At 44.8% G+C, this 19,605-nt stretch overlaps 1 protein-coding gene across 1 annotated transcript; it reads right to left on the bottom strand.

The window, feature by feature from the left end:
- Positions 1-82: 82 nt before the first annotated feature.
- hdlbpb (high density lipoprotein binding protein b) lies at positions 83-17,784 on the bottom strand. Its single transcript, XM_076724257.1, has 28 exons — positions 17,671-17,784; positions 15,727-15,806; positions 13,977-14,078; positions 13,551-13,702; positions 13,220-13,435; positions 11,294-11,500; positions 10,872-11,087; positions 9,622-9,828; positions 8,996-9,103; positions 8,617-8,721; positions 8,055-8,133; positions 7,610-7,749; positions 7,426-7,530; positions 7,206-7,319; positions 7,034-7,120; positions 6,764-6,895; positions 6,267-6,485; positions 5,924-6,145; positions 5,606-5,824; positions 5,149-5,290; positions 4,809-4,936; positions 4,618-4,722; positions 4,382-4,516; positions 4,089-4,232; positions 3,783-3,962; positions 3,575-3,691; positions 3,173-3,331; positions 83-3,076 (listed from the first exon to the last, which is right to left on the bottom strand). The coding sequence occupies exons 3-28, from the start codon at positions 14,050-14,052 to the stop codon at positions 2,984-2,986; spliced, it is 3,807 nt and encodes a 1,268-aa protein (XP_076580372.1). The 5' UTR covers positions 14,053-14,078; positions 15,727-15,806; positions 17,671-17,784; the 3' UTR covers positions 83-2,983.
- Positions 17,785-19,605: the final 1,821 nt, after the last annotated feature.

The raw sequence follows: 19,605 nt of genomic DNA, 5'->3' as shown, positions 1-19,605 counted from the left end.
GTTGCGTTGTACAGGCTGTTACATAACAAATCATATCTTCCTGATTTATAAAAAATAAACTGACTGACAGTATGCACAGAAGGATGGTGGCAGTGTGTTTTTCTTTCAAATTTTATTTATAGTAGGAAAAAAAAAAAAATCCGGTCACTGACATGTTATTGCAGTCTTGCATACTTCCTCAATCACACCTTTCCAAAATGCTGTAGACTAATTACTCATTAAGGCCAATAGTGGGTTTTTTCATAGCTTTTTACAGAAATAGCGGCTGCTCCCGGGGCAGCTCTGTCCTGCCATTAAAGAACAGACACACATGAAGAAATTTTAAAACGCAGAGTTCAACAACTAAAAATAGACAGATTACTAATTTGCTGTCCCACCAACATATAATGATGCTATAACTGTATTTAAGTACAATAAGTCCTGCTGACAGACAGTGATCTGCTGTGTGAGCCTGTCAGGTTGCATAGACGCTTTTGTTACTAATCTGTCGCCATCTTTAAAGATGGATTCTGCTCCAGCTTTGACTTTGAAGTTGGACCCTGAGATTTTTTCTTTTATTTTGAAATTTATTTTAATGTCCTCTTACTTAGAGCTGTCAGTCTGGTCTTTTTTTGTTTGTTTGTTTTTGTTGCTTTCTTAATATTAATTAATGGAGTAACATGGTTTGGTTAGCTTAGCTTAGCATCTTGACTGAACAACAGCAAACGCGTACCTCCACCTGTCACTTCAGCACTGCTTATCCGTGATCACATAGCGCCCCCTACCGTTACCTGAACGTCGGAACACAGTTTTTACTTGTTATCCAGCAGCAGGTCGCATCTCTAGAGGTGTTTTCAATATCTAACACGTGTCTATTATCTGCCCAGACTGACAGAAATGTTTGCTGGAGCCGAAAACAACGTTTGAGTGAAATACTTCGTCTACCTCAGCCATAAGTTTGCGTAGGGAACGCTTCAAAACCGAATCTCGCAGTTACTACCCGGTGCTAAGCTCACACATAGGGTCTAGGGGAAACGGCTAACTATCAGAATCAGCTCTGATTTAAGTTAAAGACACATATATGCGCACCTCTTAACCTCATTAACGGACGTGTTGTGTCTCTTGTGTTTCATTTGTACGCAAACAGAAACGTATAACTGACGGTTTGTGAACTACTGCTGGACCTGCTTCTTGATGAACCACAGTGTATCCATCCGCCTCGCACTTCGGTGCAGCGTCTATCCAGCGTTTTTGCCTTTCTGTTCTTGTACAGATTAAATTGTCAAACTATAACTTGTTAATTAGTTAGTCTCAGAGGTGTAGGTGTGTTTTCCAGTCTTTATGCTAAAATAAGCTAAGCTGCACAGTGATACCAATCTTCAGAAAGCGAATAAGTTCTCCCTTAAGACTTCAAGCACGAGGAGGATTCTGGTTAAACTGACTGAAATCTGGGCCAATTGTACAGTTCACTTTTTTTTCTCACAAGTGGAAAAGGGAACAAGGGGAAACAAAGGTTTTTGCTACAAAATATTACTAAATACACGTGAAGCACTTGTTGAAGTGCAGCTGTTGACAGTTTTAGTGGGAGCGAGGGCAGCCTGTAAGCAGCGTTTGTGTGCACGTTGACAGTAAAAATCAAGTGTTCATGACGAGCTGAGAGGGGGAAACAAACCTCTGAATGAGCTCTGAGAACAGCTCTGAGAAGAGAGACAAACGGACAAAGACCATGTAAAAGTTTGGTTCAGCTTCATTCAAATATACATCTTAACTTCCGCTCACACACACACACACACGAGCGCGCGCACACACATACAGTCTTCCAAATATGCCAGAAACCAACAACAACAACAACAACAACAAAAATCCCACAGTTTAAAAAAATAGCGAAAAGTTCTTTGTACACTTCCACATAACAACTGTTAACATGTGCCCAAACCCTGACGTACAGCATTCACTCCCAAACATAAGGTTGTAAGCATCGAGCTACAGTGGGTGCTTTTATAAAAACACATGATCACAGTTCAAATAAAATGGCTCCTTTTTTCAATAAATAAACAGTTGTGACAAAACGACCTTCATTACAAACAATCGGTGCAGGGCTTCGAACGTGACTTGAACAGAAAACCTCCAGTGAGTCGACTACAGCAGCTGTTTTTGCTCCCAGCTCCGACATAAATAAAGGGGGGAATCTACAAACACTTGTGGGTGAAAAACCTCTCCTGAACCCACTCACACACTCACTCACACACACACACACACACACACACACACACACACAGCTCATTGCCTCACCTGCTGCACCACATGTGTGACTGGAAAGGTGAGCCAACATGAAACCTCCTGGTAAAAACCACAGGAAAAGAACCTTAAAAGATGTCGCCGTTTACAAACTTGCACGGTAAAACTCGCATCTTTTTTTTTTTTTTAGCTTAAAAATCTGACTACCGTTACTTGGATACACCACCACCACCTCCACCACCTCCCTGGAAGCGTCTTGCTTCAGGTGTCCGACGATGTTCCCCGGTGCTCCCTGACCCCACTTCTCTGATTCAGCGGACTCTGAAGAGCTGAAACCTTTCTGATGTACTGCAGTGATTCTGAGGGTGCGAGTCTGGCAGTCAGAGGTGATGAAGGGGGACAGTTTTTGAAAGATTTCAGCGAGACCAGCAGGGGTGGTGCAGTCGAGAGAGGCAGAGCGGGACTATAAAGAGAGCGCTCCACGTTCTTTTTTCTCTCACTCTCTCTCAGGGGGGAAGGAGGAGGTGAGGTACTAAGAGGAAAGACAGATGAGGAAAAAAAAAGAAGGGATACTTCTCCCAGAATTCACTGTGGCTGGTTGTGGGAGGGCGTTACAGGGGAGGTTTACAGAGAAAGAAAGAGAGACACTAACAAGAAGAGGAGGAGGGAGGAAGGCGAGCAGCAATTTGATTCAAGATTCCTTTTTGTCTCTCATCATCTACTTTACAGAAGTTTTTTGTTTTCCTTTTCCTCCAGGTGAGCGGTCTCAGAACTTCTTGGGACCCCAGGCGGACGCTTGCTTCGGGGCCACGCCCGTCCCAAACGTGGGAAAATCCTCCGCGCTGCTCATGTCAGGAGCCTGGAACAAACAGATGCCATGCTCAGCGTATACAACATGAAATGCATCATCCCGTCTCTTCTCTGTGCGAGGTAAAAAAAAACCAGCATGTCCAACCTTGTTCCCTGCTGCGTTCCAGGGGGCGTCCCGCACCACGAAGCCCTTAGCAGGACCCCCGCTGCTGTCGTCCACTCCTCCTGCTCCGCCTCCTCCTCCATAGCGAGATGGAGGCTTCATGTACGCCGCCAAGGTCTCCGTCTCTGTCACGCTGAGCATCTGAGAGAGGCAGAGAAAGAAAACTGCCCTTAAAACGACCCAGTCACCGTTTTTTTTGCGACAATAAAAGCGGAGTGTCTTGTGAATACGGCACTATCAGAACGGTGTGCAGTCAACAAAGAACTCATGTTAATTTCACCTGCCAAGATAATGAAACTTATCAGCTTTAGAGCCAGAGGACAAACGCTGAATTCCTAGCCATCATGGGAAATGTACGTGACTGCCACGTCTTTGTGAACTCACATATTCCTCCTCCAGGTTGAGCAGGTGGTCGATGGCGTTGTCCACGGTCTCAGGAAGGCCTGTCACCGTCACTTTATCTGGCTCGTCTGAGCCTGGCTGAGGGAACCGGATATCCACCTGAAATCATGAAAACACGACATTGAACAACAACAAAAAGAGAGAATGATACAAAACAGACTCAGGACGCACAGAGTGTAACCCTCCTGACCTTGAACTCCTCCATCAGCTTGCGGATGGCTTTGCCACGAGCTCCGATGATGCGAGCGTGGGTCCTCGGGTCCAGGTGAACGTCTTGGCTCACCATCTCCTGCAACTCGGCCACCAGCTGCTGGATGGCCTCACGCGCCTCCTCCACGTTACGCTCGTACCCCGAGATCACGATCAGATCCTGGAGGTGGGGGACAGGACGGATGAAATACAGGAAGATAGAGGGTGAGAGGAGGAAAAAACATGAACTGGACAAAGTTAAAAGTCTTGATGGTCGTCATGATCCCGATATGCAGCAGTAACACACCTGCTGCTCGTCTCCTTTGTCGGGGAACTGGATGCTGACGTCGTGGTCTTTCCTGATCTGAGAGATGACGGCTCCCTTGCGGCCGATGATCTTGGGATGAAACTTTGGATCCACAGACATGGTCACCTTGAAACTGCGCAGGGCCTGAAAAGGAGACGGGGCAGCAGAAAGTTCACACATCTTCACATCCTTCACTCAGTATGAACCGCGTTACCGTGATTATCAGACTGTTCAGGAGGTGGTATCAGCCCAGACTTGCAAAAAATACCACAAGATATTTTTTGTGTGCGTACCCTGTCCTCCTGCTCGGCCTGCAGTTCTTTGACCCTCTCAAGCAGACCCTGTTTGGCTCGCTCCACGTTGGCTACGAGGCCCGTCACCTTGATCACATCCAGCTGCTTCTCTGGCTGCGGCACCCAGATGTTCACCTGCAAGACCACACGGAGACGACGTGCACGGGATCAAACAGACGTCACTTTTTAACAAATTAAATGTATTGCCAGTAGATTTCACCAGGCTGTAAACTAACCTCGTACTCCTCCATCATCTTCCTGATCCCACTGCCCTTCTGGCCGATGATGTAGCGATGCAGCTCGTATGACACCTCGACGTCCTCTGTTATGGGCACCAGCGCCTGAAGGAGGAAGTGGCGTTATTACTGAGGAGACGGATGATGGAGAGAGAAGATCATGACTGCAACTGAGGGAAAATGGCGCCTACCAGCAGGGCGGCTTTAGCCAGTTCACACTTCTCTGCACGCCCGGCGATGCTGATGATGTCACACTTGCGGGGGACGAACTCCGCCTCTGGACTGACTTCACCGTTTTCCTGCGGTGGAGCGTCCTGACCTGGAATTTTACCACAGATTGAAAAGCAGGTGTTTAATTTCAGTTAGAGAAACACACGACTGCCACACTGGATTCAAATAAAGATTATTATTACTATTATAAATATTACATTCTTTTTAGAAATACGTCCATAAAAGGACAGTATTCACATACTACTGCAGTATTAGCACCACAGCTGCAGGTGCTCTTCTCCTGTGTGTTATGCTTCTGACCTGCAGAGCTGTCGTCTCTCTCGGGAAACTTGATTTGGACCTCGTGCTCCCTGGTGATGTGCTGGATGCGGCACCCTTTAGGCCCCATGATGGCACGGTGGTAACGCTGAGGGATGGCCACCTCCACGCTCACCTGGGACTCCTGCTCGAGGGAGGAGACAGCTGGGTAACAACGGTACCGACCAGCGGCAAACACACAAGTCCAACAGGATTACGTGTGGGTGTAAAATCAACATGACGTGTTTGATCCTGTCTGATGTTTAAAATGCAGCTGCTGTTGGCAACGTTTCAGTGGCAGTCACAAAATTAAACTCCTTTGATTTAGCTTCAACCTGAACGCCAATATTGATCCAAACAGCCGTCTCTTGTCTGGGCAAAACTGATCAAAATGAAAATAAACAGAAGTTTGTAATGACCTGAATTTCACACTCTGTTTTGTCTTTCTCAAACATCTTACCAGGTCCTCGATGATCTCCTGGATGCGTTTCTTGGCGGCCTCCACGCAGTCCTTGGCTCCCTTCAGAGTGACTCGCTGACTGTTGGCTCCCGTACGTGGGAAGCTAACCGCTACGCCGCCGTACTCCTCTGCCAGCTCCCGCAGCACTTGGCCTCTCCGACACACGAAGTGGCGGTGGTGGCGAACGTCTACTGCCATGCTGTCCTCCACCACGTCGTCCTGGAGAGAGGGGATAATAGGAATGTAGTATTTAAGAAGACAAAGAGGATATTTAAGATTTAGAACAGTTCTCAAACTCATTTATCACTTTATAATTACCAGGTTTTTGACCAGACTCTCCAGCTCCTTCTGGGCCTGACGAACGGCTTCCTCTTTCCCTACGATGGTGATCAGTTCCTGCTCGGTGTCATCTGGCGACGGGAAGATGATCCGGGCCCCCGTCCTGTCCCGCACGCGGCGAATATTGGCCCCGCCGCGGCCAATCAGGAATTTGTGGTACTCGGGTTTGGCCTGGAGCTCAGCTGTGAAGTTGTTGACTTGCTGAAAAGGACAAGAAGGAAAGAAGGAAAGGACAGAGGACGGAAAGGAATGTCAATATCTGCTCTCTCCTTCACTCCCTTGTATCCAGTCCTCAAACTTTTCCCTCCCCGCTCTCACCCACCTTCTCCTCAGCCAGCTGCAGCAGCTGTTTCTTGGCCTTCTCCACCTCACCGGCGGGCCCTCTGATGGTGACTTTGTCCGAGCCGGAGCCCTCGGAGGGGAAATGGATGTGGACGCCGCCGCAGTCTTCCATGATGGAGCGCACGAGGCAGCCCTTTGAGCCAATCAGAGAGTTGTGCAGCTTGGCGGGGATGGTGACCTCCGTCTCCTTAATGTTGGCCTGGAGGGATGAAGAGAGAAAGGAGAGCAGGTTATTAATTTTTGGTTATATTGGAATTAAACTTGAGCATGAAAGTTCATTCTTGACCTTAGACACAGTGGTTTGACAAAAAAAAAAAACTTTACCTTTGGCCCACTTAGAAGCTTTTACACCATTTTTCTTTTAAATTATTATCATTTTTTGGGGCATTTTCTGTCTTTATTTTATTGGACCATGAAGGAAGGTGAATAGAAAAGAGAGAAAAGTTGTATCTCGGCTCAGAAACCCTTTCAGCTCACCAGTTCTCTCTGGATGGCGAGGATTCGATCTCTGGCCGCCTCACAGTTGCTCTTCTTGCCTGTGATGACGATCATCTCGGAGTTACTGTTCTCTGTCGGCAGGTCGATCTTAGTGTTGGTCTCCTCACGGATCTGGTAGCACAAACAACATCTGTTATTTTGTTCCTTTAACATAACAATACAGCTGATGTCCATACTTCAGCTGTTTACTGTTCACTTTGTGAATTGACATGAATGCATGAATTGATGCGACCATTTTCAAAGTCTCACCTTTTTGATGTTGGCGCCGCCCTTACCGATTATGTTTTTGTGAAACTGCTTAAAGATGGGAACCGACAGCGAGAAACTATTCTCAATCTGCAAAATAAAGAAAGCTGCTGTGAAGACAAGTGTGGAGAGATGCGGACAGATCCGGAGACAGAGAGAGAACAGTGGGTCCTACCAGGTCAGCGATGATTTTCTGGAGGAACTTGGCACATTTCTCCACCTCGTTCTTCGGCCCTCTCAGCTGGACGATGTCGCTCTTCTGCGCTGGGTCCGGGAAATTGATGATGACCTGGAAGCAGATGAGATAATGCCCGTCAAATTAAGTTAGAGCGGGATCAAAACTAATTTACAGCGATGAACAGGCGAGATAAAGCGCAGTGAGGACGAACGTTCACCTCCGGGAACTTGTCTCGAACTTCTTTGATCTTTTCTCCCTTCTGGCCGATGATTGTCCGGTGGAACTTCTGCTCCACGATCAGGTCTTTGGTGCGCTCGTTTTCCTGGAAATGAGAAAAAAGTGTGAGTGGAGACAATGACGCTGAATGAATGAAGCAGCCTAAACTTTGACCACACTCTCACCATCCTCTGGACCATCTCAATGAGCTCTCTGCGTGCCAGCTGCACTCCTTTGGGGTCTCCCTCGATCCGGACCAGGCCACTTCGTTCGGAGTCCTGGGGGATTCGTACCGACACTTTGTACTGCTCCTTGATCCGATTGACTGCAGTGAGGGTGAAGAAAAGCAGGAGGGGATGGATGGTGGGACAGAATGGTGAAAAATGAAGGGGGGGGGGGGGGGGTTACATTTTCAAGTTTTATGTATACAAGATGTGATGATTCTGACTAACAGAGAATAAGAATAAAGTGGCTAAAATCACGCATCAGTGGATAATTTTCTTTGAGGCACTTTATCCGACCCTTACATTTAAAAACCGCTGGTTCCGCTGCCATCTGAACTCTAAACCCCAGCAGTGTTTGCGTCCCAGTTTTTTTCGGTTGAGCTCAGCAGAACAGAGGTGTACTCACTGTTGGCTCCGTTCTTTCCGATGAGGTGTCTGTGGAAACGCTGGTCTATGATGACTTCAGTGTAGTCCATCCTCACCAGCTGCACAGAGAGAGATTAAAGACTTAGGACTGAGTATGTACCCGAGCTACAGCACAGAATCCCTCAGCTTTCCGTGTGTCTTTATTAATGCTTAATCAGGGACACCAACTGTCTTATTGTAGTAAATATCCCATTTAGGGCTGCAACTAATACTTACTTTCATTACCAACTAGATTTAATTTGAATTATTGCTTCAGCTTTTGTCTATACAATGTCAGAAAATGGTAAAAAAATGCTCAAGACTGCATCTTCAAAACGGCTTCTTTTGTCTGGCCCACAGTTCAGATCACAAAGATATAAAGTTTATAGAGATATAAAACACAGAAAAGCAGCAAATCCTCACATAAGAACAGCTGGAGCTGGAGAAACATAACTCAGAATATTAGCCCAGGTATTAGTGCAGGTGGGTCTTTGCTTAATGAACTTTTTATTGTAGATGGTTTGCTGAGGAAGAGCCATGAGTTTAGGTCCATGAGTACTCACAAGGTCCTTGATGATCTCTTGTATCTGAGCCTGAGCCTGCTCCACCTCCTCTGTCGGCCCCTCCAGACTGATGCGCTCCTCACCATCCGTAAACTCTATATGAACCTAAACACACACACACACACACAAATAAAGACAAGGCAATCCAAGTCCTGCTGTCACTTGTCAATTTCCCCTCCTTCATCACCTCCTACATGATACACACTGTTCGCCGGTCTCGGTTTCAATTGTCCCACACACTGTCAAAGCAATACACCCTTTATCCTGCTTTCTCAAAGAATTCTGTCACATTGTGGGGAGGAAAAGAAGAGGAATGTGTGTTTGATCTCCAGTTTCAAACTCGGATCATCACTCCCCTCCTCCATCCTTCTCCTCTTACCCGTGGCAGCTGCTGTGTGATCCGCCCGATGTTCTGTCCTTTCTTGCCGATGATGAAGCGATGCAGCCAGGCCGGAGCGGTCACCTCTACGACCATCACGCTCTTTGCCTGCATGAGCAGAAGACTGACAAGTTAGAATCCAATTTACATTCACAACCATTCACTGAAATCTCAGAACAAACACTGATAAATGGTTTCAGACGCATTCACCTTTGGAAAGTAATTGGCTGCAAATTAAAGCTGCAATAAAAAACATGTTGTTTCCAGCCTCAGCAGGCAGCTGTTTTTCTCAGAGAAGGCTCTGACAAACCCACTGCACACCACCTGGTTGGTACCGAACAGTCAGACACAGTTCATGGCTAGCTGGCGAACATAATGGAGCATTTAGCGCACACACATGAACACACAGCAATTGAATGTTAATGTTGCTCTGTGTCTGCTTGATGTGTAAACAGGGAACCGTTTGCTAACATGTGTGCAATATAAACCTCATGAGTTGAGAATATGCCGTGTCTCGTGTCTTGTTTTTCTGCCCCAAGATTGAGAAATTATTCATATATTAAATCACAGCGTGCAATCCCAATTCCAAAATCATCATCACTTTAAACCTCCCCTCTCCGCCTCACCTTTGCGTACACCTGCGTGAGCGCCGGCCCCAGCTTGTCAGGCTCTCCCCTGAGGATGATGGTCTCTGAGCCAGAGTCCAGAGGGGGCATCTCCACGGACACCCCCGTGGCCTCCAGGATCTCCTGCAGGGTGTTGCCCTTTGGACCTATGATGTACTTGTGCTGAGACTTCTTCACCTCCACGGAGATTGTGGTGGTCTTCCTCTTCTGCAAGGTGGAGAGGGAGAAGATTGGAGGTGAGTGGAGACAATGAGGAGCACGGTGAGGAAGACAGAAAGAGCAATGAAAGACAGGGAACAGGAAGGAGAAAAGATGGCATGAGTTTGAGGAAAAGGAGGACTGAGCGACAGTCAGACAAAAGCAGAAAATATATTTGTGTCTGCCTCTCATACATATGCACTAAACGACATTAGCATTCTCATCCTGTTGTTCTCTAGTGAAATCCAATTTTCTCCCCACATTATCTCCGGCTTGCCTATCACCAGCGCTCATCTGGTACACACATACGAACGCACACTTCCTCATCTACGTTTTATTCATCCATCTTTTATCGTTTCTTGTAAACTCCTCCTAGAGAACGTACGTTTGTGTTTGGTAGAAAATAAAACGACCTTATACCAAACCTCCTCCAGGTTTATTACAGATGAGCTTTCAGATTCAGCCGGCAGGTTAAACAAGTGGCTGAAGGGAGACTGTGGTGAGGACAGAACCGCCAAGTTTATTTCGTTTCTTGTTTTGCTTTTGTGGTTCTTGCCACCCTGATATTGTGTGTTCCTAATTTATTTATCGATGAATACATGGACAAGAAATGGAAGGAAAAAATAAGCTGAGAAAATCCAAACAACAGCAATAAAAGGCACAGAGATGTCATCATTTTACCAGTTAAAGGTCATTAAGTAAGTTTGAGGGGTAAAGCTTAGGGGGCCTGACTACAAATGATTAAGCAGCAAACAAGGAAAGAGAGAGGTGCATGCCATGAAACCAAACTCCCCGGCAGGAATCGAACAGTGAACACTAAAGTTTGATGATGTATGCCTTTACCATTAGTCCACCGGGACGCTCAAATCAATCAGAGTTAGATTAAAGACAATATGGAAATAAAAGCTCTGCCTTTAGGTTGCTGCTAAGCCACTAATCACTTTAAAAATGAATCAATTTAACTTCACAAATCAATTCTAAACTCAATCAGGAGCCCGGGTCAGTTAGTTAGTCAGGATCGGAGCCCTGCGATCGCCTTTGGACAAACACACCTTGTCGTCGTAGATGGCTCGGATGCGGCTGAGCGCCAGGGCGACGGCCTCCTTCTCCCCGGTGATGACGATCTCGTCCTTGGGCAGGCTGGGCGGGGGGATGCTGATGCGAGCGCCCGTCTCCTGGCTCAGCTCCTGCACCAGCCGATTGTGGGCGCCGGCGATGAAGGGGTGGAAGGCCTTCTCCAGGGACAGACGCTCCACTGCCCGCTTGTCCTGGTGAGTGGGTGAGCGTGAGGAGGAGGAGGAGGGGGGGGGGGTTTACAATAGAACATGTTAACAGTGGTTAACTGCCATGATTAGAGAGGCAATAAAGTGCACAAAGGTTAACTATCATCTATCTTCAGTGCTTCCACTTATGATTGTAGCTCTTATTCGCCCATCGCTCCCCCGCAAGACACTTTCAAAGAGCTCCCACTGACCTGTTCAGCAGAGATCAGAAGTATTTCATGGCGAGCCTTCTCGATGCCCTCCTTGGTGCCGGTGATGCGGATGTTGGCGCTGGGGTCGTCGGGACGTGGAATAGCGATCTTGGTGGCGGTCTTCAGCTCTAGCTCCTGCAGCTTCTCGCCGTTCTTACCAATGACGAAACGATGGTGCTCCTTGGGGATGGCGACCGTGGCTGAGGCCTGTGGGAGCGGGAGAAAGTTTGAGGGAGAAAGTGAGATACATTTCCATTGTTGCGCAGCGGAAAAAGTCAGGAAATCATTGGAGCAGGGGCACATTATCGTGCCTGAACTGATTTCATTTGCATTACATAGATCTCTCTGAGGAGTTATGAATCAGATATATCCATAAAAATACACACAATTGATGCTGCGGCTACACTTTCCAAATTCCTATATTATACATTTGACCGAGGATGGTAATTGGAGGAAACTTAAAGAGCGCCAGTGAAATAGTTTTCAGTGGGTAAACAACAACAAAAGCATTCGACCTTGCGAAGAGGACGGAGTGTTTTTCTGCACCGTTGTATCAATAACTGCAGTTCAGCTAAACAGGTGGACCTCAGTGCACCAATTGAGGTGGAAATCAGCATGTTTCACCCGCCCTCGGGGAGCTGACGGTCATTTTTCAGCTCAACTTTTTGTCCTGAACTGGCCTGGCTGCACAGATAGGGTCTTTCAAGGTGCAGCTAGAAGCGACTGTCCCTGTGTATCTTTGGATTGAGTTATGCTCCAAAATAAACCACAGTGATGTAATTTTGTGAGAATGGGAAAAACAGCAAATAGCAATAAAAGAAACAGATCGTCACATTAAAACTTCTGTGGTCCCATTCATCAGTTTAAGTGGTGATGAAGCGCTCTTCCTCAAAGGAGCATCTGTTACCCTGCGGTATTTTTCAACGCTTTCACCATCAAGACAAAAGCTGCTTGTCAAACTCATTTTTTACATTTCAGACACTTAAACATTGTCTATGTGTGGGTCCAAAATACAGGAAGGTGTAATCCATAGAAACACAAATCATTCAACAGCAGCACACACCAAGAGAAAGAAGTTAGGGAAGGCATTTTTAAACTGGCAAAATTACAGTAAACTGTGCAGCAACGCTTATAAATTAAATGCAACAGCAAACACTTGTATATTTATACCCATCTTATTCTGCATCCTTGAAAAATCAACTTGCTGCATGATTTAATTCTTATTTAATTCACAGCAATGGTCTCAACGAACGCACTGGTGCTTTTGATTAATATTTACAGCTTTTATTGTTATTACGATCATGCTCATGACCATTTTCTTTTATTACTGGTATTCTAACCCATTACCGTCATCAGTCTGTGATTTGTTCATTGTTAACGGGGGGGTGGCCCGACGGGAAGGTTCAGGTTAGAGTTAGTGAACCCTCTATTTTCAGCAGGACAGATGCTACTTTAGGATCATAGAAATATTATAGGAATATTGTATTTTATAGCATTGAGGATTTATAGTCAAGAGTTTAGATAATGTTATAGCTCCAAGATGAAAGTGACTGAGAGAAAAAGGCACAATCACAAATCCGTTTGCTGCTTCAGCACCGCAGACAGCAGCATGGATTTATCAATACGCAGCAGTTATTTCAGAGCCATGGTTAGACCAGACCATAGCTTCTACCTTGAACAAAACTCAAGTCAGATAAAGGATCAGTGAGACAGTCACTAACATATTCAACCACACAGCCACTCTGTGCCTGCACCCTCTCTGAGACTCTCCGAGACTTTGCCTTTCTTTAATGATTTTTATTTTCTTATTTTTCTCTGCTTAACCTCTACGAGGGCAAAGAAAACCGCACTTTCAATCCGTCTAATCAATCATACACCCCTGCCATGCTCAGCATCCCACACAACAAACAACTACAATAAATGTACCTGCGTCTGCAGACGAGCAACGATTTCCTTGCGAGCCTTCATGACGGAGTCCAGTTTGCCGGTGACCATGATGGACAGACCCTGGTCTTTGGCCAGGGACAGCTCGATGTGGGCGCCTGTCCGCTGCATGATGTCCAAGCACACTTTGGCCTCCTCGCCCTCCCCGAACTGGCTGTTGTCCTTGTAGCGACGCTCCTCCAGGGGCACGTGGAACACCTGCACACGGAGCAGGTCAGAGGTGTCTCCTTTGGCTGGTTTTACCACAACCAGTGCATCTTATTGGCAAGCTCTGCTGCAGCTGACGTGGAGTGATTATTTATGTATTATATACCTGGGTGATGACAGAGGCTTTGATGGGCCTGATCTTGCTCCCCCACGCTGAAGCCGGCTCCCCGGCCTTCTCCCCTGGTGCCCCCTTCTCCGGCAGCGGAGGGAAGGCCTCAAGGTAGGTGGGGATGTAGGCCTCGTCCTCCGGGACACAGCCTGGCCCGGAGAGACAAAGATAAATAAGGCGAGGATGAAGACAAGGATGGAGGAAGAAAATAGTATGCATGTATGGGTGGATAGAGAAGAGAGTGTCAAGATTAACAAGAGACAATAAGTATACAGAGATGAAAAGCACTGCACCTCAAAAATCACCATAAGTATCATGTACAGTACAAGAAACAGAGAATGCAAACAAGAGAAATCTAAACGAATCTGGCGAGAAGCTCCTGAGGTAAAAAGTGAAAATGAGTGGATGACAGGCAGGCGTTACCTGCAATCTCCTGGTCCTTGAGGCCACTGCGATGCTCCGCAAAGCTCTCCGGGGTCAACACTGCCACTGAGCTCATGGTTCAAGACTTATTCCGCTATTCCACTAGGACAGAGATGCGGGGAAGGATGGAGTGCAAAAAAAAAAAAAAAAAAAAAGAATAAATCAAACCGTACAATCTCTTGGGAGGAAATTAGTGGCTGTATCCTCGTGACATTTCATATTCATAAATTACTAACTTGGTGATCCAACAGCAAAAAGCCATAAGACACACACACGCCTGTTTGAAACTTTGTCTCTTCTTCCCTCCTCGATTGCACTGGTGGATATTCTCTAGGATCGCTTTCCACACGCCCCAGAAGATTGAGGCTGCCTCTGTGGCATTGCTACACTGCACCAACGCTGCATGTTACACCTGAGATGCTCCAATTAGCACTTTACAAACCTCAGACAAACACACGGTGCCACAAAGCCTGAGGGACGGGGTTATCACAAGTCATACACGTTGAGCCGTCCTCGACTAAAAACAACTGCTGCTGACATTCCTTGTGATACAGAATCACAGGATCTTGTCAACAGTGACTTCTGCATGTTTTGTGAGCACAGCAACAGTCTTGTGGTTTAGGGAGGAGATTGCATTTTTATGGCTACTAAGTGCTGGTGTAGCAATAAAATACAAATGATTAGAATGCTAAAAGAAGCAGACAGTGATGAGAACATGATAGAAAACTGTTCTCTAATTTACGGTTGATGGAGGAAGCAGGTCTTGTCTCTTACATCTCAGATAGAAGTGCGATAAAACCATGCTCTGAAATGACGGTTGAGCTGTCTAGGATTATGAGAATCACTCAATTTGACGCGATATTTTTGCTTCAATATCTTTGATGTTTTCCTCGCTTGTAAACAAATCCATCCCCTCGATGTGCAGCGCTTCTGGCTGAGCACAACAGTGACTTTGTGTTATTATCTAAGATCTGTGAAATGTTCCAGTAGGACTGTTCCTCTTGAAATATTACTATGTGCTCCCAGCGTACATTCAGATCATAGCTGCCACGTGAAATCTGCTCCTGGTGGCGCAGACCCTGCCTAACTCCCTTTAAAGAGCCCTAAATTGCATTAGAAAAGTACAAGACGTATCTAAAGGAGTAAGAAGAAAGTCTTGTGGAAAATATTGAAGGACACAGCAGCACTAACTTAAAGCTATGGAAGATCCGATCAAGCAGAAGTAGCTTAAGCCCTATTCACACGGGACAAGTATTATCAGAGGACCTCATGTGATTTAGAAATTACCCCCCACCCCCCAAACAACAAACACACATCTATGTTTCATGTGGCGCATTCCCACAGGATAAGTCTGTGTTTTATTCAATTTTACTGACATTAGCCCTCAGATATGATGTCAAGGCTCTGCGTAACATTCGCTCCCTCAACAACAATGAGCCTCCTGAATTCGCACCCAAAATGCTGACAGAACGTTCATTTATAATTGCCAACGCAAGGCAGAGGCAGAGAAAACAAAAAACCTTGCACAAAAAAGAAAAAAAAAACCCTCCTGATTGTCGATTGCACAGGACTGCTATCATCGCATGTGGTATGGTTGGAAATTTGGGGGTGAAAATTTAGTTTACAAATTACAGACAAGGTAGATTTGCACAGGATTAGATCACAGACAACCCCAGGTCCCCAGGTAACACAAGCCCCGTGCGAATAGGCTTTAGTCTAACTGTATTGCACAAAGTCAGGTCAGGCTTACCTGCAAAAGGTCAATTGCCAGAGAGTCCGTCCAGTTAGCGGCTACCGTAGGCGCTTCAGTGTGACTGTCTGTTTCAGCTCCTGGGTGAAGAGAAAAAAAGAGACTGAAAGTGAAGACTGTAAATCAAAAAGCTCCACAGCACGGAGGCTGGGTTTAATACTGTAAACACCCACACTGCACTGCACCTTAAACTGTCTGGATCTGATTCACTCTCCTCCTTTCTCTTCCCCTCCCCTCTCCACATCTCTGAGCCCATCGTCCCCCCCATCGTAGTTTATAGCAAATTCGATGGCCGAGGAAATTCGAGAGCGAATGTAACCAAAAAATATGAGTCTGTGCTGCACTACAAAAAACATAATGCCCCTCGCTTATTCACTTGTTTGTAAGTTCAGCCCCTGGTGTCTCATGCTGAGTTCACAGGGGGAGAAACCTCCAGCAGCCAGCTGGTCAGACATGACAAATTCATACTTTGCAGCCAAAGACTGTTTGTTACCAAAAGTTCCAGATGTGTATAAAATGAAATAGTAAAAAAAATGTGGAACATTTCTATTTGGTGGAACGGTTCAGCCAAAAAAATAAAAATAGTCTAGATTTAATGGTTTTGGGTTTAAATATTTCACTGAGAGAAGACATCAAACAGCTTCAGTGAAGAGCTGGAACAAGCAGAGAGAGAAAATGGAAGATGAGTTTAACAACATTAAAGCGACTTTAGAGGAACTGAGGAGTATAACTGAAGAGGTGGAAGGCAAACTAAGTATGTTTACTGTGCATGTATTTCCATTTTAAGTTACTTTAGATTGTAATTCACTACATTTCAGAGCAGGGCTGCACCTAACAAATATTTACATTGTCAATTAATCTTTCGATTAATCGATTACTTGTTTGGTCTTTGCAAAGTCAGACAACAGTGAAAAATGTTGCTATCTATGTTGTTATCAAAAGAGTTGAAGATATTTTTTGTTAACAACTAATCAATTAATTGTTTAATTGCTGCAGAAGCAAATATTGAAATTTTTACTTGATTTACATCCTATCTACATGTATTTGACAGCAAATGTTACTGTGCAGGATCTTACAACAATAACAGCAAAGAGAGTAGCCACAATACTCTCCACCTAAACCAAAAACTACAGTAAAAGACTACTTATACCTTACTGCTGCAATACTAATTACTGCATTTGTAACCCACATAATGTCTACTTCCTTTTGAGTATATTTGCTGTTAATGCTTGTTTTAACAGTGGGGTATTATTACTGTCACTTCAAGAATTTATCTCCGATCGCCCCAGTGTCTCCCACTGTGGATCATCACCTGCTACCACGATGTTAGTTTGCTAACAATTACATTAAAAAGCAATGAAGCGAGGACATTACAACTGAACGTAAGACACAAAGAGCACTGTGGACACAGTTTAATGCTCACAGTCAACTTGGCAGTAGCAGTGACTATTAATACCGGTGTGTTTCCAAGTCACTACAGAAGAAATACAGACGGTGAAATTAATCTGACCGTGCACCATGCTAGCTAACGACTCCGCTAATCGCATCTCCCTCTAGCCCAACGTCTTTCTTGCTAGCTTGAGGATGCACTGCATGGCTGGTCGTGCTAGCTTGAAGGCTATGTCAACCTCTGCTGCCGAACAAATGCTAGGAGTTTCAAACATTAGTTAGCCGGGTCCGCTAAGCTAACACACATCGCTGTGCTCCGACCTCAGCCGGGGATGATTAGGCGCAAGGACTTTCTGATAATCGGCTAAAAAACAAGCCAGGCGGAGAGATAACCAGCTCCAGCTCGCTAGCTCCGGGGGCGCTAACCTCGCTAACCCTGGCCGCTTCTCGTTCTTGTCGAACCGGCTTTCTCACAACCATGCCCAGACTCTCCCTTCATCCGCGGTGTTCATATTTAAGTAGAAAGTGAAAATGAAATAAATACAGTAACCCTACCTTTCAGAGAGAAAATATAGCAGAGGGTGTATGTTTGACAGGTGATGGTGTAAACACAGATGTGATTGGTCTAGGAGCATTTCCTCTGCCTGCGGACTGATACGAGCATGCACTGCGACTCACTGAGTATAAAGGAAATGCCGCAGTATCTTTACGCAACAGGAGCATCCAAGTTAAATAGACCCACGAGATTTTTAATTTCCTGCAACTCACTCTGTCGTTGTATTCGAGAGTTAAAGAGGACAAAATGACTAACGTGGCGTTGTGAATGTTAATCGATAAATGAAGGAATGCCTCAAGTCACCAGCCCCCGCATCGTCTCACGGCCATCAAACTGACCGGGTCTACTTCTCATTCATAATGGCCTGTATGCTCCACAGGAGTGAGCGCGTCAGACTTCTCTGAAGTTACACGCAGCTTTGAGATTACAGGATCAATTTACGAGGAAAGGAAAAAGCAGACGATAAATTATAAATTGTAAAAATAAAAATACCCCACTACTAATAATATTATGTAATTGTAAGTAAAAAAAAAAAATTAAAAAAAATTTAAAGACAGATTTTTGCGATAATGTGAAATAATACATCTAAATTTTCAGGCGTGAAGTAGAAAAGATGATGAGATAGTAATAGATTAGATTAGATAAGATAAGAAAAGATAAGATAAAAGACGAGATAGTAAATATTGAGTTACTAAGTAAAAGTCAACTGATAGTAAGGGAAAGTTACGAGATAGCGACTCAAAAAGGTGATGAATAAATAATAAGGATAATTAATAATTGGATTATTAAACTAAAACCACGAGATACTAATGAAAAACTGTGAACCTTTAAGTCAAATTTTGAGAAATAATTAAAACATTCTGTGTCTTTTTATTTTATTTTATTTTATTTTGGACACTAAATCAAAATTCTGAGCTAATGCATCGAGCTTTTGAGTAGCCAAGATAATACAACAGCAAGTTAATACTATGAGATGAGAGTCAACATTTTGAGTTACTAAGTCAAAGCTCTCAGATAGCTCGAAGTCAAAAATATGGACTTACTCTGATTATTTTATGTTTGTCATGTCTTACTTTTCAACTTTATTTTTACTATCCTCCTCGCACAAATGTGCTTTCAGAAATTGTTGCTCTGCAGAACTCTTCACACCTTACGGCACCGTTTACAATAAAACATCTAAAATGAACAGTGATCTCCGAAGAACCAGTTTCTCCAATGGACTCCTCAAGTCTGTTCCGACCTGAGGCGCTAGGTGGAAGCAGGATACGAAAATAAAACCCAGAGGTGAGGGGAGGGACGTATGCAGCGGCCAAGCGCCCACGGCTGTGCACCTGCTCCTGCAAGCAGGCTGTTTTAATACTGTATCATGTGATATGCATTTACAGGCTGTGGTCCCCTTAGCATTACATTGTCATGCCACTACTTCATTCATTAGGAGTGAAATTACTCTACTCAAGAAAAGTCGACCATTCAGATTGAATTTGTCGAGGAAAAAAAAGAAAGAAAGAAATGTAGGTAAAAATAACAACTACAATAAAAAGACAAAAAGATTTATTTATTTAACGAGTGGCTGTATCTCAATTTGAAACTGAAACTTGTTCAGTGTTTATTACTGACGTATGCACGAGCTCAGCTGTAAGTACCGTACAAATAAACCATAACTAAATGATTATATGAGACCAACCATGAAATAAAAATATTTAAAGATCTGTTATAGTTTTCTGGGGTTTCAGTCGGTTCAAAGTCCAGAGATACGTGAAGTTTACGATAAACAGTCGGGAAATGTCAGTATTGTGACGTGTTGGCCTTCAAAATAAGAGCAATAACCTAAAACCGCAAAATCATCACAGCAAGATTTCAAAATTAGAATATAGGATTCAGGAACATTATTATGCAAGAGTAAAAGGGTAAATCATTTAACAGTTAAACATGAA

The sequence above is a fragment of the Chaetodon auriga genome, chromosome 24, assembly GCF_051107435.1.
Source record: "Chaetodon auriga isolate fChaAug3 chromosome 24, fChaAug3.hap1, whole genome shotgun sequence".
NCBI lineage: Eukaryota > Metazoa > Chordata > Actinopteri > Chaetodontiformes > Chaetodontidae > Chaetodon > Chaetodon auriga.
This window is presented reverse-complemented; position numbering and strand designations above follow the sequence as displayed.